Raw genomic sequence first — 27,393 nt, 5'->3', positions numbered from 1 at the left:
GAATTTTAAATTATTGTTCCGTGAACTACATGGTTCTTTATTGAATCGACGTACGACTAGCTACAGAAATAATACTCCGAAAAACAGTATTCCATTTTCTCTTAAATTCCGCAGGAATAACACTTGACTCCGGTTAATATTTAAAAATCTATATTGTTTGTGTGTAGGTTTCTTGTATGAGATTGTACCTATGTGATTTAGCAGCAAGAAAGTGTTATTGAACTAACTTCTTTGTCTTGTAATTTAAAATAATCTTTTACTGTGACATTATTCAAACAATGTAAAAATGTTTACGAATATAAAATCAATAAAAATATACATAGACAATTATCAAATATTTATATTTATAATTTTATTTGGTATATATGATCAAACGCTAAAAAAACAATTTCTATTTTCAATCATACATTTTTAATTTACTTTAAAACTTAATTGATCTGAGCAATATGTTAATTTATAAAAAAATCTATTATAAGTTTTTAATTTTAATTTTAGTTCAATAAGTATTCGATTAAAATGTATACATTAAAATAAGTAAAAATATTATTTATTTTATCCCGTTAACTACTGCATAATAAAACAATACAACCAAACACACAAAATAAATATTTGCTTACTAAAAAACTTTATAGTATCGTACATAAATTAATTTAATTCGACAAGATATAATTTAAAAATGCATTTGATAAACTTATAAAATACAGAAAATATTTGATATCGGATTAAACTTTCTGATAAACAAAAATATCTACAAAGTACAACTTAAACCGCAATATCTATGACATTTACATATTGGAATCCTTATATTATTCAATGACATTTAAATCATTATTATATTTTTCATATTATGTTATATATAAACATTAGACTTAACGAAACATTACAATTTATATTTTTTAAATTTAATTTGAGATTGACAATAATTTGAAATGGTTTTAAATAAATAAATAAATAATTAATTTTATTTTTAGAAATATATTTTTCTTAAAAGTTCGCTATTCGAAATTAAAATGAAAAAGGTGTTAATTGTAATGCTTTCACATGAAATATATAAATAACATACTGTAACTAATAGTTGAACAGTTATTGAATTGTGGACAATCTAAGTAACAAAGAATTAATTATAATTTTAGTTTTTAAACGCCAAATACAAATAAATATAAAATGCTATCTTTAAAATTTCATAAATATTACCCGGGTCAAATTTCTTTTTAAGAAAAAGTTTTAGGGTTGCATATGACTATATAAGTATATGTAAATATAGAGAGGAAAATTTCAAAATATATTATATAAGTAAAGTTGTTTTACATGGTCGAAGTAAAAATTTCCAATGTATTGTAGAAATGTAAATTACAAACCATATTTTGTTGAATGGATTTTTTTGCAAAATAAATAAAATTTAAATCAATGATAACCGATGTACTCGTTTCATTTGATTTCACCTAAAACTGTGATTTCTTAAATAAATAGAAACAAATAAACATCATAATAAATAAGTCAGATACATTAATTTTAATAATTGATTGACCATATTTTTGGGACAACAAGTTTTTTAAATTACGTGTTATCATGTTCTTTGTGCCTTGCCGAGGTCTAGTTAAATTAAAATATGTGCCAGATGAATCAAGTGCAATGAAATCAAAAAAGTATACATAACATTGGCGTCATATTGAAATATTTTTCTTTCTTCTGGAATAACTGAAAGATGTACAGTTATTTGATTTTTATTATTAATAGTAATATTGTTACTATTTTTATTATTATTATTGTTGTTATTTTGGCCATCCTAAGTAATAAGAGGTGTTGGAAATTTCTCTTAAATTACATATCACATCCAATTCCTCGACGGTTTCTGATCGAATCGAATTGCGATAAGAGTTGGGCAGGAGTAAAAATACGTTTTATTAATTTTAATAGAGAAAAATCGAAAATTTTCACCTAAATTACGTCTGTCCGTGTGTTATATTGTATACACCGTAACGAAATAGCTAATCAAACGGAATCTGATTTGGTTCTTCTTTATAAATATAATATATTTCCCGTTTATTTGTACTCGACAATTGAAAATATATCTATATTATTTCAACTAAGAATAAATAAATATATATATACAAGGAATGAACTCCCATGGTTATATTTATACAGTGACGTCACACAATTAGTGTGATTGAAACACCGGGAGAAGATCTGAGGAATTATTATTAATAATTAAGTTCGAGGGTTTTTTGCTAATTAGTTTTTGAAATGTAATAGCAAAACTGATTTAACTCATAAATCATAAAAAATATGTTACGCTAATTCGATCAAAACGGCTGAGGATTTTTTTCCTTCCTCCGAAACTCTGGCCTCCTTAAAATACACAGGTTATAGATTCAGAATAGTATTCAGTATTATGGAATTGACACAAAAAAATCATCATGTTCACCGTATTATGTGTGAACACAAACATTTGAAATGCTTCTATAAGATCCATATCGGTTAAATATTTTTCTTGTTACATTTCCTGTTCGTTTATAGATGAGTGATGACATTTGGACTAGAAAGTCTCTATTGGGGTACAGAAAAAATAACCTAATCAGCGATGTGAATATTACATCATGCCGTTTGTTTAGTTTTGCAAATGCAGTGAAAAAAATGCATCTGTTTATTTCGCTAATATATTTATGTATTGTAACAATCGCGGTATCGGATTTCGATATCATTTTCAGTTATATTAAATTATATTTTTTTAGAAAAAAAAAATAGAGTGTAATATAATGTTAGTAAAATTTTAACATTGAATACAGAAGAAAACACACTTAAGTTGTAAATAGAGAAATGTTATTTAAATAGTAATAGCGATTAAATTATAGTTTTGCAATTTCTAATTCATGGGTCATGTAGTTGATAACTATCAGGCTTATAACAAAGAGGAAGGGGTTTTATTAATTTGTATAATTCATAGTAAATTCGTTGTAAATTCATAGTAAATGTTTTCATGAATGGTATTAAGCAAATTTTATGCAATTTGTACACGCAGAGAAAATATAAATAATATGTTACGCTTAAAAAAAAAAATTCAATATCGTTGTTCATACATATTAAAAAAAAAAAATAATCAAGTGAAATTCATAAATATTAAATAATACAGGGCCTTAATCAAAATTAGTGATATTTTAAACCCTGCGAACAACTTTATGTTTAGTTTTTTTTATTTGACGTTTCCTCATTTCCGAAAGTTTAGTCAAAACTTTTCATGTTGATGTGCGTTTTTTTGAAAGATATAAAAAAGTAAAATCTTCTGATAAATTATTATTAGTAGTATTATAATTATAGGAAAAATAAAAACATGTTATTATATATTATTATTATATTACACTATACAGGATTAAAGTCAGTAATCCGTAGGAGGAATATTATAATAATACAAATCCGCCCATAGAACATGTATATGACGTTTTATTATTATACGATCGTTGGTTAATTTAGTATTAATCAGTAAAAAATTATATTATTTTGAATATTATTATTTTTTGAAATATCAGTTTGTACACGCATACGTTTTAATTATATTAAATATTATTAATTCAAAAGCTGTTCAGTCGTATATTTTAAACTTATCGAACTTATTTTCTATTAGTCATTATGCAAGTCGTTTACCGATACATATATGCCTATAAACACGATGTTAAATAATTAAAATTAATTTTTTGGCAAATTGACATAGTTTTAATTAATATGAACACTAAAGTTTCCGCAGAACCTTTTTCCAAACTAAGTGATATTTTTCTATCATTTTAAAAAACAAAAACATCATAACATTAGGTTTTTAATTTAATATCCCGAAAATTGTATATATAATTTAATTAGCAGAAATATCATGTACTATTATTGGGATTATTCGAGTCATGCGTATTATGAATGTAACATACAAAAAAAATCCACTACGCAAAATAACGAGATAAGTGTAGGTATTCAACAGATAAAAAATATCTGTAATATCTATAAGAAATAAAGTATCACCTAATATATTGTGTAGGTCGGATAATAATACAAAATTCATATCGTATATACAACAGCCGACTGGAGCATGGCGCAATCGTAGACGCGAAATAATGTAAAAAAACCAAATAAATAAAACGAAATTATGGATTCGCACGTCCGCGATGGTAACACTTCCCGTCCAACGGGTCGCCGATAAAACAAGCGAAATGTAATAATATTCAATGTGCATTCCGTACAGAATAAACGCGGTAAAATATATTATGCGCGTAGAAAATATGTAAAACAGTTTAATAAAACGACAACGGATGACTTAATTATGATGACAACGCGGCGCGCGTGTACAGTTGTACGGTATATATTACACACGATGTATACGACAGACAAGTCCGAGTCTTGGAGAAAGTGAATCTCCCCTACTAAGTGCCCGCCGGTGTGTGTCTTCCTCCTTATCCTGGCGCACAAGGTACCGCCGTCGCCTGCGTCATGCAGTTCCCCCCAATGCCAAACGATCGCTTTAGATGACCGCACGTCCGGTTTTATTTTTCTTCGCCGGCGCGCCACAGCAACCGGACAACATTTCACGACCACTATAGCATATACTATCACCGCAAACTCGCCCCACGTCGTCTTCAGTCGTCCGATAGCCGTAGTCGTGTCCATACACCGTATATCGCGTCCGACCACTGAGTTTTACGCACCCGAGACGTAGGCCCGCAAGAGGTGAACATTTTCCGATCGAACGCTTTCATCGAATACCGCGATCCTAAAGCCCACCGCCGCTGAACCGTTCAATTCTCCACGATATATTGTCGTCGTTGCACGCCGGAAAAACGTAAGTCATACCGCTGCGAACATCACGACGCATGCATAGCGATTGCGCATTTACATATTACTTTGTCAAAGTTAGGATCGTATCCACCATTAGGTCGGCGTTGAAAACATATTTTTTTTTTGATTTTTATCACGCATGCGTTTAGGTCGTTTAAAAAAATAGCAAAATAATGTACGTGTTAGTTCAATAAAGTTACAGTTCTAGAAAGATTTGATCACCGAAAACATTTAGTTTCCCAATAAAATGGGATGCAAAAATTGTTTTTACAAAAATCATCGTGAGTCACGATCAAATCATCTGAAACGGAAATTAAATAATATTGATCATCTGTGTTATGCAATTCCACTCATATTACTTGTTTTTCATGGCATTTATATTTTCAACTTTTATTAACATGCGTTTTATCCGTTCTAATTCATTTTAAAATTCAGAAAAAATTAAATGTTTCAAGTACTGATTATTGGTGATGATGGAGTTTTCACGGCAATGTTATTGCGATATTTTTTTTTTACTTTGATACTTCACGCAGGTTAACTAACTTATATATGAATAACGATTTGTAAAGCTTTTCAAGAACATCTGATATAATCCATGTATATATCGCATACACAAAAACTTTATTAGATTTTACCCACAGTTATGTCAAATATTTGTAATGCAATAATTCATTTTTTTCCCAACTCTATTTTTGTGTAATCAAACTCCGCGTGAAACTTGCACCGTATAAATTTGTACTGAATAAATTCTGTAGATGTTATAATAAAATTTTTCTCAAATTCAATAAATAATGAAATATATGGCTCATTAAATAACATTTGCTAAACTACAACAAATATTTGAAGACTTTTTTTTTTTTTATTATAAAATTCTTATGTCATATGGTATTTAATGTGTCCAACCGTAATGCCATGCTGTAGTTAAGACAATATATCTTGGTTTCACAAATCGAGGCACTCGAGCAAAACATCAAAAGACAACTAGACTCGTTTTTGTTTGAGTTGACGATTATCCGAGTGTAAAAGTTTCGTATTTTTAAGAATAAAAGTTTGTTGTTTCTTGAGTAATGAGATCTTAAGATTAATATATAGAAGAAGTAAAGCACTAGTTGCATGAAAATATTTAAATTCTTTCAGTTTTAAATGTTAAACGAATCACTTTTTACACATTTAATTATATTAATTTTGAGCTCGATTGGGAGAATACGTAGAAAACTTTGAAATACTCTTTTCGCATCCGCTTTAATTTATAGGATTTCGGTTTAACTTTGCATCCATCGAATTTAATCATTTTGATCGATCTTACAAGTTTCACAGGGGTCAAGTACTCGTAATAAAAAGTAAAAAATAAACCGACAGAGCATATGAAAATACATCAATATGAGGGTTTTTAAGTACAGTAGTTGAATCCAGTTAATGGAATCGTAATTACTTTTAGACCTAAAAGTCATAGTAAATAGGGGAATCTGATTATTTTTCAACTCGGCCGGTGAAGAATGATAATTGCATGATTTAGCCACGGGGAGAAAATCGAGAAAATAAAAATGGATGTGAATATATAGAAAGCTCCAGAGCGCATATTCGATCAAACTAATTTCAGTCAAAATGATTTTAATTAATTTCACGGGTTTTTTTTTATGCGTTCTATTATGCTCATTTTGTAAAAACACGTTTATTCGATTTTTAAATACACGCTTACTAATGATGTTTGACTTGTTTTTCTGATAAAGTAAACTTATTAACTGGTAACTACTATATATTCAGTTTACTATTTAGGTTGATTATTAACCTAAATATATATATTATGATAATATTAATAATAAAAATTTTTATTTTTACTTATTATAATTTGTGAGTAAATATATGTCACTTGGTATAACAGACCAGCGGAAGTGTTTCAAAACTATGATGTATACATTTTAATTTTACTAATTAATATTCATACGTTTAGTGCACGTTAGTTTTTTTTTTCTTTTAATATTCTTATGAAGGAAACAATTATAATTTGTTAAGATTTAATGTTAAAAATTATTATGCTTTAGTGATGATTGACATAAAATTAACTTTCTGGTGTACACATTATTTCAGTTTAGGTGTAAAAAATATTACATTCTAGCCTAAAAATAAATTTAACACCGAAGGAAAAATGTTTATGTCAAGATACATTCAATTCAAATATACCTATAACAGAGCATTATCACATACATTTACTAAAATGATCATTAAATATAAAGAAAAAAAGAAAATTAAAAACACATTTATGATTCTCGAAATACATTTCTGTGCTAAACACTACATAGATTATTGCCATTTTTCCGAAAGTAGTTAAACTATTAAATTATTCTATTTGTATTGGTTCATTTGCAGTTGTTTTAATAATTTTTCAAAACTGTAATTTCACTATACCCATTATTATATACTATAGTTATTCAATTATGTCGTTTCACCACAAGCCAAGGCTAATTTATCATTTGTTGATGACACTTAATTTTAACGTCAACCAATCCTGCGAGTCAACAAAACACTCAAATTTTAAAATAATTTCATTAATTTTAAATACTTATTATGTCTATTATTTAAACTCTACAGCGTCTAGAGCAAATTATTTTTGACATCAAATCACATTCTATCAAGAGGGGAATTGGATTCTATTTTTTTTTTTTTTTTTTTACTAGTTACGATATTTATAGTGTATTAAATGTTTGGTCACCAGATATATTTTCCCTGAGAATTTAATGTTATAATTTTATTACGAGAAATTTGATCCTTTTACTATTTTTTTTCCCATAACTTCACATAACAAAATATCAGTTAACGAATTCGTTCTCTTTCCTTTCCAATAATTATTGGGTCTTGGACCCATAAAATATATCACATTTTATATATATGTATATATAAATCGGCAAACATCAAGAATATTAAATTTTTTAAAGGTAGAAGTGATTAATTTTTATATATGGATTAACCATAAATATTGCTTTGTACATAAACATTTAAGCACTCCTAACCATTATTTTTGTCCAATTATAGAGATTAATTTGGTAGATATTCGATAAGAAGTCAAAATTCTATACTGTAAATCAATATAATATGCATTTGTAAATTCTAGTTAATTCTAGTTTCATAAATTATTCTATGATAACAGTATAATAATTGTTCTTTTAAATTATTGTTTTTAAATTATCATTCAAACAAAGAAACTTTAAATTAAATAATAAAAATGCTAAATATTTGTAAACGACATAAATACAATTTAAAATGGTTCTAAAATGTGGGTACTTTAATTTGACTGAATGTCATAAAATTACAAGTAAAATAAATTAAAACCAAAATAAGGTATTATTAAGGTTTTAGCTAAATATTAATATAATATAGATCTAATATATTAACAAAACTGATAATTAGCTATACTTAATAAGGTATTAAAATAATACGCGTCAAATCGTTCAGATTTTATATAATATTATCATAAATTTTATTGAATTGATAATCTTATTAGTAAACATGAAAATAGAGAGACGAACGAACGGTTGAAGTATAAGGAAATGGTAACGTAGATTCGATTAAATTACTTTGCTTTCGTTTAATTATTTTCCTTCCACTTGAATTAAAAAAATATTTATCCAGTCAACTTATCGCCTCGACGCATATACAGAATTTAAATCTATTTCGTCCGGCTAAGCGCCAGCGTAGCAAGAGCCGTGGTACTGGCGACGGTAACGAAAACAACGACACACGCTTCTAAATTGGACATTTCTCGTAGGCAATTGTTAAACACATTATATTTATATATTTATTGTTGCTATTATTATTATTATTAACATTATTATTGGCAAATCCATTAGAATTGTGCAACCGAATATCCCAATGCTCAATCGTTCGAATCACGTACTTGATCGAAATGCATTAACGCCAGAAATAGGGCCACGCGTAAACATATATAATATACTATACATATACTATACCTATAACACGCATTGTTCTTATCACTCTAGACTATTATCGCAGCTGGACAGGTAACAATAGTCGCGGTTACCGCAGGCCAAATGAATAAAATTGACTTGTCGCAATTGTATAATATATATAAATAATAATAATAATCATAATAATAAAAAAAAAAAAATTGGATCACACTGGCATGTGTGCACGTTGATTCAACGATATTTTCAAGACGGATGTGACAACAAATAAATACATATGTACACAGTGGTTTGTCCAACGGTTATAACTACGTCACATTCTAGTGGACGTTTTTTTTTTTTCGGAACCAATTACAATAAATCGAAATTATTGTACATACATTGGCTACATATTATTGGGATGAAAAAGTAAACGTTTTATAAAATAATACTTTTCGCGGTTTTTACGCCCAGGAAAAAAAATGGATCGTACATAGCATAACATTTGTAAAAATTATTTCAACACTGCGGTATACGTGCAAAACAACAGAGAGAGAAAGATCGTATAACGTAAGGAACAAAATAAATTTAAAAAGAAAAATACAAACATATTATATTCTATATCCGTTTAGATGTGTATCAACTGTTAATGCGAGATTAGACATACAGGACTGCAGTAATCTTCGATCGCGTATCTGCTGTTCTATTCTAAGAAATACGTGAATCAACAGTTACGTAGGTTTGCAAATGTTCAGCGAAAAATTAAAGTTATAATTAGTTATTAATTATTAAAACTAAATGTTATAAGAAGCGACGAATGAAATTCTAATTTACGCGTTAAATTAATTGTATTTTCTTATACATTTTTAATACCCTTTTATTCTCTCGTTTACTTTAAGGACCACGTAAAAGTTAATGTGAATCAAAACATCTTTTCAATTACACACATGGAAATATTCTTTTGGGTAGAAACTTTTCCGGAATAATATATTTCAGAAATACATTTTTGAGAATCCAAGACAATATTAATTTATTCATACGACTCGTTGACAAATCATATAAGTACAGCAGTCCCAGATGTTCGATCATAATTTATTTGAAACTTAAGTAGTCCTTCTATGGATTATTATCAGCTGTAATTATTACAGCGTTAATTGGAAACAATAATAATCATAAATAAGATGCAATCGCTTCATTATGATAATTGGAGAACGAATAAGAAGTTTCTTAGTTCGAATTTTTACAAATGACGATATTTTAACTACTTGTAATAACGTTTTGACATTAATATATTATGGTAGTAAAATATGTAATCAACGTTTCGAATACGATAAAAAAAAGTTAGAAATGTTAATTAATTTAATTGCATAGCGTTGTTTTTGCAATCATGGCTCACATTTTGATTTTGAGATCAGATGTATTAAATTTACATAATTTATTATCTGTGTTTGTTATTCAGAACAAATTCATAAGTGTGTTTTCTAAATTAATCGTAATGGACCATATAATCTTATATTGCTGTACAAAGTTTATGACTTCAAATTATTTTTGTCGAATCAGTGACGTTTTGGACCGATCATTTGATTAAAACGTATATGCAAATAACTTTTTCATTACGTGCTTTTAGCCCTTTTATACAATCTAAGCGTTCCTTAAAAAATTCTTCAAAGCAATATTGAACCTTGAACTTTTAGCCGATACACGTGCAACCAAAGTTCACATCTTAAGTAGTATATTTATATATTATAAGCGTACTCGATGAAAAAAAGTTCAATTATTAAACCGCACGTTGGTAGAGACATATTTTTCTTATTTTCAAAGACAAATTTTTTTAGATCTTAGAAATAACACAAATATGCGCGCATACACACACACACACACACACACACGCGCGCGCGCGCGCACACGCACATATATATTTATGCACTAGTTTACAAGAGTTTTTAGTTTGACGTGACACATAATATTTTCTTTATGAAATATTGAAACGAAGAAAAATAACTTATCCAAAAAACATTAGGAATTATTAAAAGTAAAGGTATGTTTGTAGTAAGTGCTAGTTGTTTATTCTAGTTTCAAAGGTAGTATTTGTGCCGTAGGGAAACTTTGATAAGGACCTGGGGTTTTGCAAATACATGATTGATCAGAAACTTTTATATCGATTGCCTTTGTTGTTATTTGAAAGATACTATACAATATTTATAAAATATGGGACGAGCGTTTGCGTAATTCGACATATACAGAATTGTTGATAAAACAGCCTCCTCTATTAATTGTACTCCTTCGAATGTGATGGTTCAATATGGATTACATAAACCGTATTAATATTTAAATCGCGTTAAAAGTTAAATGTGATAGTATATTATTTGTTAAAACGATTAAGGCGGACAGCAGACGTTTCGTGGTGATGATACGTATAGTGCGTGGCTGTAACGCATATTAAAACTAACGCGATATGGTTACGATGCCGACGCCCAAGCAACACATTCTGTTGTTTTCTAACGATAGAAATGACAAAAATTAAAATAAAACAAAAATAATGTATACGCTACCCAACAACTGTTTATGATACAGGTTTACGGGTATTTACGGTAATCAATTTAGATTCGTATACTATATACTATACGTATGGTGAGCATTACCTGAAAGTTAAAATACTCAATTATTTATCGAATGTCCGAGAAGTGATTATTTATGGGGTGTTTGAATACTCAAATGCATAATTACCTATCGATCATTCGAAATTGGAGTAATTACTTATGGAATGTTAGGTATAAAGAAAAATAAAATTGTTACGTGTAGTCTAGTTCATTAAATAAAAACATTTATAGTTGTTATAATGGATTTTATGTAAAACTTATTGGCAAACATTGTTTTTGGTTAAGTTATCAACATAGGTCGAATAAAAATTAATTTACAATTTTTCCCTATTCGAATAAAAGTTACATCACTTCACTTGTACACGTAGCAACGCGGTATAGTATAGTATAGTATACGTATATTAAGTGAGCTGCGGAAGACGTTGTATGTGAAAATAGTTGATTAAAAAAAAAAAATAAATTAAAAAACAGAATGATATGTAATGTAAAATGTTTTTCACACCGTTGTAGTCGTATCGCCTACGCCGCGTGGTAATAAAATAATTTCATACATGGTTTATTTTTATTATCTAAGACTAATTGCTTCTAATATGGTTATGCAAACCGACACATACGAATATAATTCGGCGGTTTTCGTACTGATTTACTATAACACTCATGATTTCAATGATGATCGTCACGGTTGAATTATTCGCACACGCTACTTACATAACTATATTGTAACTAAACGAATACGATATCTAATAATAATATAATCAAATGAAAGCCTCGTAAAAATGTTTGTTTACCCGTTTGTGTGTGTGTTTTATGGTTTAATTGTCAAACAAAACGTCTAAACTACACGCATATTTATCTGAAATTAAGCATTGATAATATCTGAAAATATAGCGTTATGTACTGTTATAACAATTTATCTTGACTATACAATACCTTCCATTTCTTAATGAACTCAAAAGAAAAATTTTTGACTTCTTAACATATTTTATGCATTGATTAGAACAATAAAAATTATTATAATAATCTGGCGTGAGTAATGAATAAATTAAAAAAAAATAAATATATTTAAATAACTTTATGTTGATTTTAAATTAAAAAATAAAAACATTTTCAGTAGGTTTTTAAGTAGGATTTTTTAAATTTTTTTTTACAAGCTCTTGAAAATAAGAGATATTTTTTGGTAAACAATAAAAACAATGCCTCTGCGTGCAAAATTATAATAACGATTATAAAATGATATACAATAGGTACGCTTTGCGCGTTAATAATAAACGCATGATAAGTTATTATCTAAGTGTGACGCGACGCATCAAAGGATTACTGAAAGGTTCTGCAAGGTAACATATAGTTAAAACTTTCATTTCAATAACATAAATTATTTAATGTTGAATAACATAATATTATAATTATAAAAATTAGTGCCAACAGAAAGTTTGTGGCGTTACAATCAGCATTTAAATATTGCACAGAAAAGTCACAAATAAAATCCACTCAATTCCATTTTTTTTACATTTTAATGAATTAATATTCTGCTATTGATCAATGCAAGTGCCTATTAATATACTTCAAACATATAAAAATATTAAATTATCTTGAAATGATTTAAATAGATTAATTTCAAAGTGATTATACAATCTGAAACAATTGATGGTTATCAATTAGCTTCAAGGGCTAATGTGTCGTGGTCTACATACATGTATAATTAATTATATTAGGCAATCAAATACATTAAAGTTTATCAATGAATGGCATTGAAGTAGAACAAAATAGATTTTGTTCGACTTCGTTTATCGTCTGAATTTAAATCCGTTTATCATTGGGCGATTATAAAATAAAATAATCTGGTATATCAATTAAAAGTAGACACTTTTATTTATTTTTTTTTGTTTTTGAATAATTAAAGTGTCTTTATTAATAAGGATACGATATAAATGAGAAAAAAAAAGAACGATTAATTTATGTTCTCATATAGTTAAAAACATTTTAAGTACACGTAAACAATATATGTAATACAATTAAATAATCATTAGATTAATAACAATATTATCAGGGAGGTATTAAATTTTTTTGTAAAATCATTTCAAAGGCACGATATTTATTAATCTCAAGATAATTATTTCTAATATGAACATATATAACTTAAAAATATCGACTACTCCTCAAAGTTATTTTTTTGATAAGACATATAATATCCAACTTCAGTCAGATTCTATCGGGTTTTATATAGTGTATTCTGTGGCAAGGGCTAGAAGTAAGTTATTTCGGTCGTGGGCGATGTGTGCGGCACCAGCTGCAGGTGAGAACCGCGTTTTGCCCATGAATGAATTTACTTTCCCGCGTGAGCCACACATACTATATTTTGTCACGCCCCTGCGTTCGTGGAAAAGGTATTTTAGAGATCTATGCAACAGCAGAAAACAATTTCATGAAAAAAATGTTATTTTATTTCATAATTATTACAATTTTCATTTTATTAATATTTACCTGTAACGTTCAACGCATTCGCGTAGAAACAGTGAAAATATGTTTAAATGTTCAAACGTCATACGAGGAGGTTATAATATGAATAAAAGATTTAACCAGAAGCTTATGTTTTGTAAGAACCGTGATATACATTACGGTTTCTGGTTGTGCTGGGAATACGCGCCCGGCACTTTTTGGAATCATCACATTACCGCTCACTGGACGGAAAAATATCGCTTTCCAAAGCTTCGACTGCGATTGAAAACCAAACTTTTGGTGCAGGCGTGACAAAAAATGTATTAGTCAAGGGATAGAAGACTATTTAAAAATCGCAGAAAACTGTCTACACATGAGTATCAAATGTGTTGGTGGGAAACATCTTACACAATCATTTATCTAATTATTAATGTCAAAAGATTTCATTAGCAATACTATTAAAATTAAAAATTATTATTATTTACAAATCATTCGCAGTTATCAGCACTATATTTCTCAGATAACAATATATTTTTCAAAACAAAGTGAATAGCGTTTCTATTTAAAAAATTATGAGAGATGTGTTTGAATTTTTAAATTATTATTATAGCAGGCTCGGTTTCGTAACAACTTCATCCGGGTTAGGTTAGTTTTAAGTGGTGAATGCAAATACAAAATCGAGTTTATAAAGATTAGCATTCATTAAATAATACGAATGAATAACAATTATGTTACTATTGTTACAGGAACAACATTGTTTATTATTTTTCACATTATTTTTCATAATATTTTATTTAATTTCACGAAAGGTTTTATTTCATCTTGAAAATGTTGTCACTTGTTTTAAAATAATGTTTATCGACATCTTTCTGATTATTATTTTTTTTGTTTTTACCCTAGGGACGATTCAAATTGCCTTTTTATAAAAAAAAAATATAGACATTCTTATTAAAATTTAGTTGATATACACATTGATACGGTATAAATGTTTACTTTTTCATTTTTACTTAATACATATGTATATAATATAAAAAAAATATATATATATATATATATTCGAAACTATATGTACATAAAATTAAATCATCAAATAATTAAAATTTTAAAACGGAAAATGTATGGTTTTAATAATGGGTTTCAACAGTTTATCTCGGCAATTTATGAAAAAATTAATCGAGATAAAAATAAAAAAAAGCAAATCAACCTATCAAGTTTTATCATAATATACGTTGAATGATTATCAACTTCATTATTAGGTTTAATGTAAATACGATATAGCATTTTGTACTTCTGAAGAATTTTTGCACGGTAGTGTACTTTAATAATTTGAATTTTTATTGTAAACGAAGATCCACCCTGTGTTTAATACCGAAAATGTTTGTGTTGCCAGCGCACGCGTGATTATAAAATGTACGAAGACGATCACAGTTTGGGCGATTTACGTTCTTCATTATCATTTGAATCTCATTGAATTTCAATGAATAAATATATTTATAGAAAATCAAACAACACGAACGGCATGCATTGATTTATTATTAATATTATGTGTCACAAGAATTTATGGTTTGTAAGAAATAAAAAAAAAACCCCACAAAGGGAATAACAAAAATCTGTCATCTAAAATGGATGAGAAACGATGAAGGGAAGGGGATAAAACTAAGCATGGCCCCCATATGAGATAAGAATATTAAGTTTTATAAAAATAATAATAAATAAGAAAAGTGTGCAGAGTTAGTTGGTTGTTTTTGTAGACAACGGATCGCAAGAAAATTCTGACTTTGTTTTCAAAAGTTGTACCCCCTCGGGCGACATTCGTGTGCTGCTGATGCGTTATATAGTTTCCACTGGAATGGAATTCGTAGCTGTGAACCAACATATCACATAATCATACGCAACAAAAAGCGCACACCATTCGACATTTCTTTTTGCTTCTGATACAAAGGCGGTATCGACGTGAACATAATACTTAATTTATATTATATTATTATATTGTGGTGAAATATGGACTACAATCGTATGTTAATCAAATCGACCGTCGTTCAAAACCTCCTTCACGTCGGAGGTAACGAATTGCCTATACCGCGCGCCGTCTGAAAACGTTGCATCGTTTTCCCTTATAGGGTTGATTTATTGGTTTTTATTTCATTATTTTCATAAAGATTTTAGTTTCAACACGAGTTATAGATCTCGAGGTTTTGAATTTCGTGTTAAATTTTTTTTCAATTTCTAGTCAACGAAATTCAGATTTACACTAAACAACGGATTGTGTTGACAAAAAATACCACTGCATATTAAATTGTATTTTTCCATCCGCGTCGTACCTAGTGATCTCCAGCGAATCCGCTCCAACACTGTCCGACCAATAATATTCCGTCGGCCATTCGTCTTGAAAGTTGTTCGTAAAGCATAAACATATTTATAACGTAATAATTTGTGCCGTCCCTTTGTTCGCGCAGAATGATCTCGAGCCGCGTGCCGCTGATAACGTTAGCGATCGTGTCCTGTCACATGGTGTGCGACGCCGAGCACTACTGGAAGTGGCTGAAACCGTACGCGTGGGACGGCCGTCAGCCCAAGTACGTGCACTCGGCCGTCTACAAGCCGCAGCCGTCGTACGCGCTCGCGCAGCACGAGATACCGTACCCGCCGTTGTCGGTCGCTCACGAGAAGCCGTACCAGCCGGTCCACCAGAAGCCGTACAAACAGGACCATTGCGAGCTGCGCAAAGTGGTGTTCACGCCGGGATCGGAATCACCGCAGGTACGGACGCGTTGTTCCCCGCGGTTCGCGATTTTTCGTACGTAATTTATATCTTCATTTTTTTTCCCCCCAGTACGTCGCTTACAAGGCCAAGATCCCCGACCTCAAGGAGTTCACGTTGTGTCACTGGCACAACATATTCAACTACACGCACGATCAGCCCATATTCTCGTACTCCCGTAAGTATACACGCATCACGCCGACCAAATCATAAGTAACGATTTTGTACACATTTTGTACACGTGGACCGGGAGAATGTGAGTAGAGCTGAGATTATACGGCGCGATACCGTACAGGTGATCGGCCGCAGGATTAGAGTCAAGGGAAGACATCTAGTGTTCAGCATCCTGAGAGTAGGGAATACGTGATTAATATAATTTTATAATAACATTAAAAAAAAAAAAAATTCTAATTTATCGAATTACAATGTTTGCTCTCATAAGAGAATACATAATATATTTACAGGCGGTAACCTTACGTGTTTTTTTCACTATTCGTCTAACTCTATTTTGATCCGAAATAAATGTCAAAAAGCATCGCTCGTTCGCTTGAACATCAATAAACTTATTTGAATTCTCGATAAGTTTATCAATACTTTCAATTGTACACCTAAATATGGTTACTAGCGTATCCTTGATATTCAATAAAATATGATTAAATATAAAAAAGTCTGTAGTTTTTACATTTGTATCCGACTTCCAAAATAAAAAACTAAATACATATTAACGAACTCCGAAAAAAATATACGCTGTTCTTAAAACTGTTGGAATTTGAATACGAATAAGTGCAGTAATTTGGCGTTTACTCTCATCGAATTTTTTAACATTCCCATGAGTCTTTTTAAAATGATTGTTAAAGATAATTATTATAATTTATCGCTACAAAACTTCAACCGTTTTAACTTATAGATACCACATTTGTGGAAAGTCTAAGATTGAAAAGGTGAATGAACATTAGGAGATAACGAGGATACATTTTTATTTATTTTTTATTTCGGTAAAACATTTATTGAAACATTAGTAGTGAGATACGCCGTAAATCTGTACGATCCAAGTAAAATAATAACAATAACAACGATGTTTATGAAGACTGCTGCCATATAATTAATTCTGTATAAAAAAAAAAAAAAAAAAAAATGACGGAAGAAAAGTAATTTTGTATGAAACGGTCAAAAGGATGATGGAAGAAGTTTATTTTTAGTGGAAGTTTAAAAGGTAGCTAAGAATTTTCAATTTTGCTCGCTTAAAATTAATAAAGAAACAGTTAATAAACGTTGAGAAACTAAATTTTGTATTTATTGTTATGAAAAATATCATAACTTTGTTCTAAAAACAATTATCCTAACGAGAGTCTGTATTTTTATTCACGAAAAATTAATTATAATTGTTCTTTATTTATTATATGTATGCGGTTCTCATTACACGAATTACAAGTAGAATGTCGGTTCACATATAAAACAAGTAAATTGTACAAATATGCAATTCACCAAAGAAGTATTTCATTTTTATATTCAATTATTCATTTTAATAATTAGAAAAAATTTCTAGCACACATTATACAAATTATATATGTAAAAACCGAAAACTAGCTCCGCATTTTAATGTAGGCAATTAAAACACAATTGGAGAGCCATTTTAACAAGCGACTCGACTTTAATTAATTTTTCACGAATATATGTATTGTTAAACGGCAACGTAGTATGGCATAATGTACACGTTCCGAAAACTTGTAGCATTTTATAATAACACAAGCTACATGTTATTTTTTTTTCTGTTTTTCACGCGTACACAGAGCCTGGCAAGAGTCGCGTCATATACTCATGGATCGAGAATTCACCTGATAAAACGTACTATTCGCTGGCCATTAACGGACACACCATATACAGGATTAATTACCCGGAGAAATTGTTTAAATGGTATCACGTATGCCAGTCGTGGAACGGACACACGGGCGAGTGGCAATTGTGGATCAATTCCGAGAGAGTGGGCAGAGGATTTTACAATTTGGTGAGTTGAAAACCGTATATTGTATATTAATATTAATTTTTTGGTCGAAATTCCATGGGATTGTCTTCACAATACATGAGGACTACAACGATCAATTATTCACGAGTTAGAACGGACTAAAAAATGTTGACAGGGAGATAACATATGCGGTTCCGTGGATAATTTTATAACGGATTTTTTTTTCACACTAAACTGTTATCGAAATCTTTCTTCTTACAAATGATGGTAAATAGTTATGGAAAACAAATACAATGATAATAATAATAATATTCTACTAGGAATGAAGGTTTTTTTGTTTAGTAAATATGTTTATATTAGACTACTATTAATATATAGTATGTATTAATTAATTATAAATTAAATACCTTTGATAGAATGTTTTCAGAATTTTATACTTTAAAAATTGAAAAATATTTTTCTCTTTTTTTCTTGTTTGTAAATCTTTAATTGATTTTTATTGCTGTTATTATTCAGTTCTATAAGAGCAATGTAGATGAAGCCTGTATCATATGATTTCTTTTCATCGTTAGTCTCATAATATGTTTGTTATATATATATATATCATATATATCAGTATGGTGTGAAATGCAATACATTTCTCAAGTGACACCGATGTTGAAAATCGCAAATGACGAAATGATAATTATTTATTTATTACATGCTATAATAATTAATCGGTAGTAAAATATGTCTATATTGATAGAATAAATTATTTGTGGGATCAAATGGAAAACTTTTTTGACTAATTATTCATTGCAAAGGTCATGATGTTGATTTTTATAGGTATTTTATTATGTCTACGTAAAATATGTACATATATATATTTATATTTATATAAAAGGAAAATATCATCTACTGTTACTAAAAAACTGATAATAAAAAAAAAATAATTATTACAATCACTTATTCTTCCGCGGGATAAAAAATACAATAACAATAATGAGCCAGAAACGTTGAAAGCAACGACTTAATCCAGTCGTATTTAATGACAAGAGAAAAATCCCTTTGGTTTATTTTATTCAAATTTACGGTGCATACTAGAACTAAAACAAATAAAAATAAATTTACAAAGGAATCTTTTAAATATATATTATAAAATAAAATAAAACATTTTCTATAGCTGCGATGACGTTTCTATAGCGTGTAACTGATTTTAATACAACAGAAGAAAAAAAAATGTTAATTTTACTTTAATGGAATACTATAATATATAGGCTGTATTAGAATTCGGAATAATACATATAAAACACGGAACGGTTGCAAATAAATGATTTGCATAAACTGAGAACTCATAAATAATATATTAACGCTTCGGAAGAAAAAATAAAATCAATTTTAGTCTACTGCTTTTTAATACAGAGATCTCAAATATTCGAGTACATATATGTGTTACCATAACACTAGGTTACTAGGTTTTTGGGTTTAAGAGATAAATTCCAATCATTTTAGAGTAGAAATATATTACGAACTATCCGAAATATCATGTATTCGCTTTTTTTATTTTTATTCTAATAAATTAGCGTAGGTATATGAATTTACACAGTTTTTCATTATGGTTTCCTCAAATATACGTGGTGAATGTACAACATTATATTTAAGCAGACTACATAAGTAATTTTGGGAATTGTCGGTAGCGTAAGTGTTTCGTTTGAAAATTTTATTTATTCGTTTTATACTCAAACGAGCACACGTTTTATAATAATAATAATAATAATAACAATATAGATATACTTCAAATATCCGTATTACACCGCGTTGCGTAAGACTCCGTTTGCTTGAACACACGTAAATTGTTTATGGGGGGGGGGGGGGGGGGGAATGAAGCGCGGGGGGGGGTGGGGGGGGGGGGGGGGGGAGATTGAAAAATGTCGAGAGATATAACAGATAAGGGATTCGAGAGTCGTTTACGGATATGAGTATATACCGCACGTGCTTGTATAAAGAACAAGCGCGCGTTTACGGTCTGACCGAATTCGACAGCGTGTTACACATCACGCGTTGATCAAAAGTTTGTAACAGAAGAGCCGGTTGTTGTTAACCAGCTGATACGTAGAAAATGTCTTCAAAACATCCGTACGCGCATCACCGCTGACGGTTTTCGTGGGCGAAAATTCACTACCGCCTAAAGGCTTCTATCTTCACAAACACTGAATGGTTTAAGATGATTTCTTGAAAATGTACGTGAGTACACATGAAAATGCGTGTGTAGGTGTGTGTGTGTGTGCTTGTGTATGTGAGTGTGTGTATGCACGAAAGTTTAATATTGAAATATATGTAAGACAATATAACGAGACTGAAAAACGGAGGCACATGAATAATATGGTACAATACTGTGTTTCGTAAAATGAAAAATTTAACTTGATATATTCCAGAAATAATATAAATAAGACATGTTTTTACAAGAACCGAAGAATCTCATCTACTCCGCGACGTGCATGAATTCCAAGAACAAACCATAACGAATGGGTTTCGGGAAAATAATATTAAACTTTATTCGTAATTATTTTGTTTAATCCTCGAAGTCTTCGTTTTGCAACTGAAAACTTGTAACTGTCGTAGGTACATATGATTATTATTATTAGTATTATCATGCAGTTAAGAAGATTCATGAATCTTGACAATTTTATATTTCCGTTGGCTCGAATAAAATTGTATTTTTCCAACGAAATAATTGACAGTTACATGTGATTTTACAATAATAATCTCTTTCATAACTAGAATTCAGTTCCATTCATAATCAAGTCATCATGTCTCGACTATCAGAAATCTTAGTAAATACATTGCACACGGACGAATTACTCTTTAAACTGTAGTTGGTATGCTTATAACTCTTAAAAAGACGAATCGTGATGATTTATTTGTTTTTTTCTTTTTTTAGAATGGAGTAAAGATGAACTCCCTTGAACCATATAGTGGGTCTGTAGTAGAGACATACTTCATGTGTCATGTTTAGGTGTATATTCTATACTATATACTCGTGTACTACTATTTGGTATTTAAGTATTTTAAAACTTTGGCGCTAACTAAATTTTTACGAAGAATGAGGGTGTTTTTTTGGTACAAAAGCGTATTACTCCAACCGAGATTATCACTATGTTCGTGGAGGTTATCATGAAGGTTGTGGCGACTCTCGTCTAACACTTTAGTTTTATAATATCTATAGTTTTTATACCATGTTAGGTCGTAGCGATTCTACCGCAACTGATCACAAGTTATTTATTATTATTATAAATTGTATTTAAATAAATATTATTAAAACTAATTTAAAACACTATAAATGCATTTATAAATTTAGTGGGGAGGGGAGTAAAGGGAGAATTCTCAAATCTTTTCTTACCTAACCTGCCCGAAAAAGTATTCAGCACCTCCCGTTTAAAAACTCCGGTTACGCCACTGGAACCGGATAAATCTGATTGGATAGTGTACCATGGCGAGGATGACTTGAGGATAGAAAGGAAATACGAAAAACCGGTTTTCGATAGTAATACGACTTGACGTTTTTTCAGATGGTCGGCAAGATGATTAAGGGCGGAGGCGTGGCCATCAGCGGTCGTGAATATCTGGAACAGGCGTTGGCCGTGCACCATGCGTCGTACTCGGGCGAGCTGACGCTTGTGTCGCTGTACAAGGCGGCGCTGACGGCCGGCAAGGCATACAACAACCACAAGCATCACCACGTGCACAACTTTCACCACGGTTACGACGAGTCGGTGGACGAGGGCGAGACGGAAGAGCCGCCCGTGACTGCGGCCGCCCCCGACCCTACGCCGCCACCGCATTTGGCCCACGGCGGCGGGTTCGTCAACGGACAACGGGTGCCCAAGCTTCCAGTGAAGCCTGTGACCGCCGCCACCGCTCCCAACGACCAAGTGCTGCGGGACGAGCAATCACTGTTCGACGGCGGCCTATACGATTTTTACGTGCCGTTCCGGGACGACGTGTCCATGGCCGCAGTGGCGGACGACACGTTCCGTGTGAACCTTCTGGACAGACAGGACCGTTTGCGGTACAGGAGGAACGCCACGACCGTCGATGATGATGATGATGATAATAATAACCACGACCGGTCTAAGAGGTGGACCCCGTTGGTGATGGCGTCGCCAAGTAATGCCAGGTCCGGCCACTCATCCGACCCCCAGAAAGTCGATCCGGCCGAGTGGGAGGTGAGGAAAGTGTCGTCCGTGTGCTCGGCATGCGAGACGGATCCGTTCGGCGCGGCGTCCGTGCTATCCTGGCACGACACCCGCAAACAGTTCTTCAACGGTGCCCTATACCTACCCGCCTTGCCCAAGTGCTATCTGTTTTGATACGCAATCCCTGTCAACGTCATGTATGACACCCACTTTTTGCCAACCCATCAACTGCCGACAGCCGTATAATAATAATTATGGTTATGATAACAATAACGAACGCTCGTAGCGACAGTCCAAGGGGTAGACGGGTTGGTTCTAGTGGCAGGAAACGTCTTTGTAAATATTTGTACATACTACACGCGTAAGAACGTTTAAATTTATTTTTTACTGTAGGGTAAGAGCGAGGAAGCAAAAATAAAAATAATTTGTCTCCAAAACGGCTCGTGTACCAGTACTAACGGGTGCTTGTAATATCATTTTTATCTGAGCTGTTACAGTGTACGCAAGTTTTTCGTCCGGTAAGGTGGTAACGGTGAATACAATTCTTAATTTTTTGCGAAACACTCGCTACACCCAACCGCAACCCCTGTGAAGGTCGAACTCTTAAGTTGTGTAACACAATGACGAGAGTGGAAATAGATCGTACCCCGCGCTGACAAATATTCCAGTTGAAACTCCGTCGTGTCTGATGGACTTAGAGATTTCATTCAATAGATCTTATCACGTCGTGTACTCGACTGACCAATTTCATTATCAATCTCTTGTTGTATTTTTCTTTTTCACCATCATTTTTTCGTCGAAATCCAACTGCTGACATATCAACACTCATACACACAGACACACAGACACACATACACATACTATAGATCAAAGACAAACTCAGTTTCATCGGATTGATATTCGCGCGTCTATCTTTCAGATATAAATCCTTACTCAACAATTATAATTAGTTAACAATTGTTATACAACATTGCTTTATTAGACCGAGAAACCTAACCAATCGTCTTTAATTCTATATAATTAAACAAAATTCAAACGATTAATAATCGACAGACGACGGCCGGTGTATATCTTAACTAATTGTTGATCAATTCGACCAGCGATTATAACGAATTAATTGTTGTACGTACTCTCAGTGACGGATATTCCATACGTGCCATGATAAATTACATAGTCGTCGATTGACCTCAGATATGTATTCTTCTATGGATCGAACGCGACATGGCCATATTATGTAAATTAAATCCCATAAATCTCCATAATTGTTACACTGATCGGTGAAAAATTAGACTACGGGAGAGACTATATGGTGATTCCATCCGATTTAGCAGTATTCTGCAATTATAACGATCCGATGACCAAATGAAATCCGGGTATGACATCAGACAAAAAAAAACCCGTTTTAATCTAGTATTATAATGTGTATTCGTAAGCTGTTGTAACGATAATACTGTACCGTTGTGTGTATAGTATAAATTTAATATTTAAGATTTATTTTAAGTGATTTAGAATAAACTTCAACGTTGTTATATATTATTTGTTTTATTTCTGTAAGGAATAAATTATAATGTAAACTTTTTTTTTCGTCGACTTTATATATAGTTGAGTGAGTCAAAACATATTGTATACCTGTGATAATGTTATCGTGTACATATACATAAATGTAATAATATAAACAAATATAACAAATAATATAACAAGTATTATGAATTTAATATAAGCTTGTTTCATTGAAATTGTTTCATTTGAACATAATTCAATATTTTTGTCAAGGTTCTACAATACTGATGTTTAATCTCATATTGTAAATCAAACCACATTAATAACCTAACCTTATATTTATTAAATGTTATATTAATTATTTGACATAAAAATAACAAAAAAAGTTTTCAACTGAATAGAAAAAAAAAAATCTAAAATGTAATTTAAAAATTATTTGAAAAAATACAAATTAAATAATACTATACGTATTTTTAAGCCTGTCTACATTACTAGTTTTCTATATTAGTATACAAATCAACTATATTGAGCTCGAAAAATTGTATAGAAATCATTAACTTATATGCGATGACTGAAATCTATATGAAATCTATTATTAATTTTATAGCAATAATTTATGATAATATCCAATAACATTTCGGAAAGACGTTAAATATTATCTGCATAAGCCATTGCAGTAAAGAATACACTGCACTTTCAATTTTTAAAAAAAAATAATATTAAGTTTGAATAAATCTTACACGGTAGTTTATTTATGCATTATTATTTTCGACACTATAGGGATTTTTGTTTTATATGCATTTTCGTGAGAATTCTTAAGATTTCAAACTAATGCTTTAGACGCAATGGAAGAGTATTCTATAAGCAAATACCTAGCACTAAAGAGGAAATAAATACATTTTCTGAGGCTTATTCATTAATTCGATTTTATCAAATATAATATAAGTGGTGAGTTATGTTACGAAAATAAATAAAACAAATAAAATAGCTGATGTATTTAACTTTAAATGCCACATAGCTAGTGTTTCACTAACCTTGGTTTTGTGTATATGCTGATGTTGGTACTCGGAATCAAATTCTGGTTCGCTGAAGTACGATTGATCTTGATCCCACGTGGGTGCGGCTATTGTGAGACCTTGGGGAAGAGGACCGCCCTCGGCTGATTCGAAAAGTCGCAACACTGATCTATCCCGGATATCGTTGAGATGTGACCTGCAAAGGAAATGATGAGTATAAATACAAAATTGCACATAATCAAACAGCATTTTCTATACATGATAAACAAACACAACCCAAATAATTGGTAAACTTGAGTACCTGTATTTAAAATTGGAATGGAGGAGGAGGATGAAAGGAGTAAAATGCGCAAACGTGAAGTATCGGTATTATAGTTGAATCTGTCTACCCAAATAATCTCACTGTAGATATCTCCTTTCTGGGTGTTTGCAAACATATCATGGCAACAACTGCGTTTACCGATTTTTGGAATTTGTTTAAAGGATAAATCAACATTTTGGCTGTAATGAGCAACTAATACTTTGTCCTGTAAACTTCACGCAGTCGATCACCTTCATCTATCTGTTGAACGATTATAATTTTCCTTAGGAAAAGCTTAAAGGATTGAGTCACTCTTGTATCGGCTATGATAGTCTTATAGGATTTATAAAATTTCTGATACGCAATCCTTTCTGCAAATATTTCTTAATGGGTACAATAACCGATTTAGACTAATTTTGACACCAGGTTTCAATAGCAGTGAAGAATGAGCCAAATATATAACGAGTATGTAAGTGAAAGAGGGAGGATGCGTTTTTGTGTTGAGAGAAACGAAAAGATGTTTACTATAAACATTTTCAAATTATAAATATCCATAAATAATAAACGAGTCACTTTTGGCCTACAAAGCTCATTAAATTCTTCATAAATAAAATATATCATCATTATGTAAATGAATTCATGTAATATTAACTCTGGAGGTTATAAAACAAAATAATATTAATGCACCAACATTACAAAATAAATAAATAAATAAATTAATTATTAAGCTACTAATCCTTCAAATATCTAACGTTTTCTAACACTAGTCCTAACACATCTACCCTAATATTTTATCTAAAAGAGCTTTAACGTTAACCTCATCAAATAATTAAAATACTTGCATGTAGGTATAGCATATTGCATAGATATTTGTAATTTGATGAAATATTAATTAAACACTTATATAGATATATTGTTCAATTATCAATAGTTATGAATTAAGTATTAAAACAAAACAATATTCTTACTTTTATATAATTAAACATTATAGTATTAGTTTTAAGAAAATGCGAGAAAAACTAAAAGTTTGGTAACTTTAACATTAAAACCCTTTTATTCATAGTTATTTAACAACATAAAAAGAAAAAGTAACTAATTTATTAAGGTTTCTCATTCACAAACGTTTGAATTATTTAACTAAATAAACTTAAAGAGATATATGAACAAATGAAAATATGAAAGAGTACAATATTATGTACAGTCTAATACAAAAAGAAATTGTTTAATTTACAGAAAATATGAATTTATTTATTGGAATATTTTGGACAGAACTAAATAAGTGAAAGTAAAACTAATTTCTTTACAACATATTTTCATGATTTTACAAGAAAACTAGAAATGTTAGAAATTCCTAATACGAATCATAGTATAACATTTTTAGATTCCCTCAAGTGTATAAAAAAAAGATTACCACAACATCACTGCACAATCAGCAAATTATCAAACCCACAAGACTCTAAAATCCAAAGAAATATATTTGCAACATTTATTTTTTAAAATATAAATAATTTTTAGCTTTTACTCAATTGTAAAAACATATTTGATTGACAATATGAATATCAGATAAAAACCCTAACATGATGGTTTCCATCCATAAGATATTAATAACAATACATTTTATAATTAAGTTTTAAAATTTTTTTAATAATAATAATTTGTCAGAGAATGTATTTTTGGGTTGATGATCGAAAGGATAGTACAATATTTTATCTAATTATGATAACTATAATCATATTAAACGAAAGTAAATTAAATAGTAAAGTAAATGTACGGATAAAGTATTTTTACGAGGATTTTTTTTTTTAACATTATTTTTCTTATTAGTTATTTAGTTATTTAATTCATTATCTGTTAGTTATTAACTATTTATTTATCTAGTTGTTATATTCATGCGAAAAAAAATATCATTAACAATCATTAATAGAACCTA

The 27,393-nt window shown here is 30.3% G+C and overlaps 2 protein-coding genes across 19 annotated transcripts in view; one reads left to right on the top strand and one right to left on the bottom strand.

Moving 5' to 3' along the window:
• LOC112680806 (coiled-coil domain-containing protein AGAP005037) overlaps positions 1 to 27,393 on the bottom strand; it is a 174,517-nt gene that overhangs the window by 72,393 nt on the left and 74,731 nt on the right. For all 18 annotated transcript variants that reach the window (XR_003148350.1, XM_025551018.1, XM_025551009.1 and 15 more), the window contains one exon: positions 25,181 to 25,358. Coding sequence is in view for 17 of the 18 variants with exons in the window: in XM_025551018.1 (XP_025406803.1) it covers positions 25,181 to 25,358 (178 nt within the window). In the remaining variant the exon portion in view is untranslated. The remainder of the gene's footprint in view (positions 1 to 25,180; positions 25,359 to 27,393) is intronic.
• LOC112680808 lies at positions 4,475 to 24,361 on the top strand. Its single transcript, XM_025551024.1, has 5 exons — positions 4,475 to 4,816; positions 16,204 to 16,507; positions 16,581 to 16,686; positions 18,299 to 18,513; positions 22,020 to 24,361. Exons 2-5 carry the CDS (start codon positions 16,205 to 16,207, stop codon positions 22,818 to 22,820), a joined length of 1,425 nt encoding a protein of 474 aa, XP_025406809.1. The 5' UTR covers positions 4,475 to 4,816; position 16,204; the 3' UTR covers positions 22,821 to 24,361.

Source organism: Sipha flava, unplaced genomic scaffold (genome assembly GCF_003268045.1).
Source record: "Sipha flava isolate LNK unplaced genomic scaffold, YSA_version1 180_pilon_pilon, whole genome shotgun sequence".
In the NCBI taxonomy this organism is placed as follows: Eukaryota; Metazoa; Arthropoda; class Insecta; order Hemiptera; family Aphididae; genus Sipha; species Sipha flava.
The sequence above is the reverse complement of the archived record's forward strand: the minus strand, read 5'-3'. Positions and strand labels throughout refer to the sequence as shown.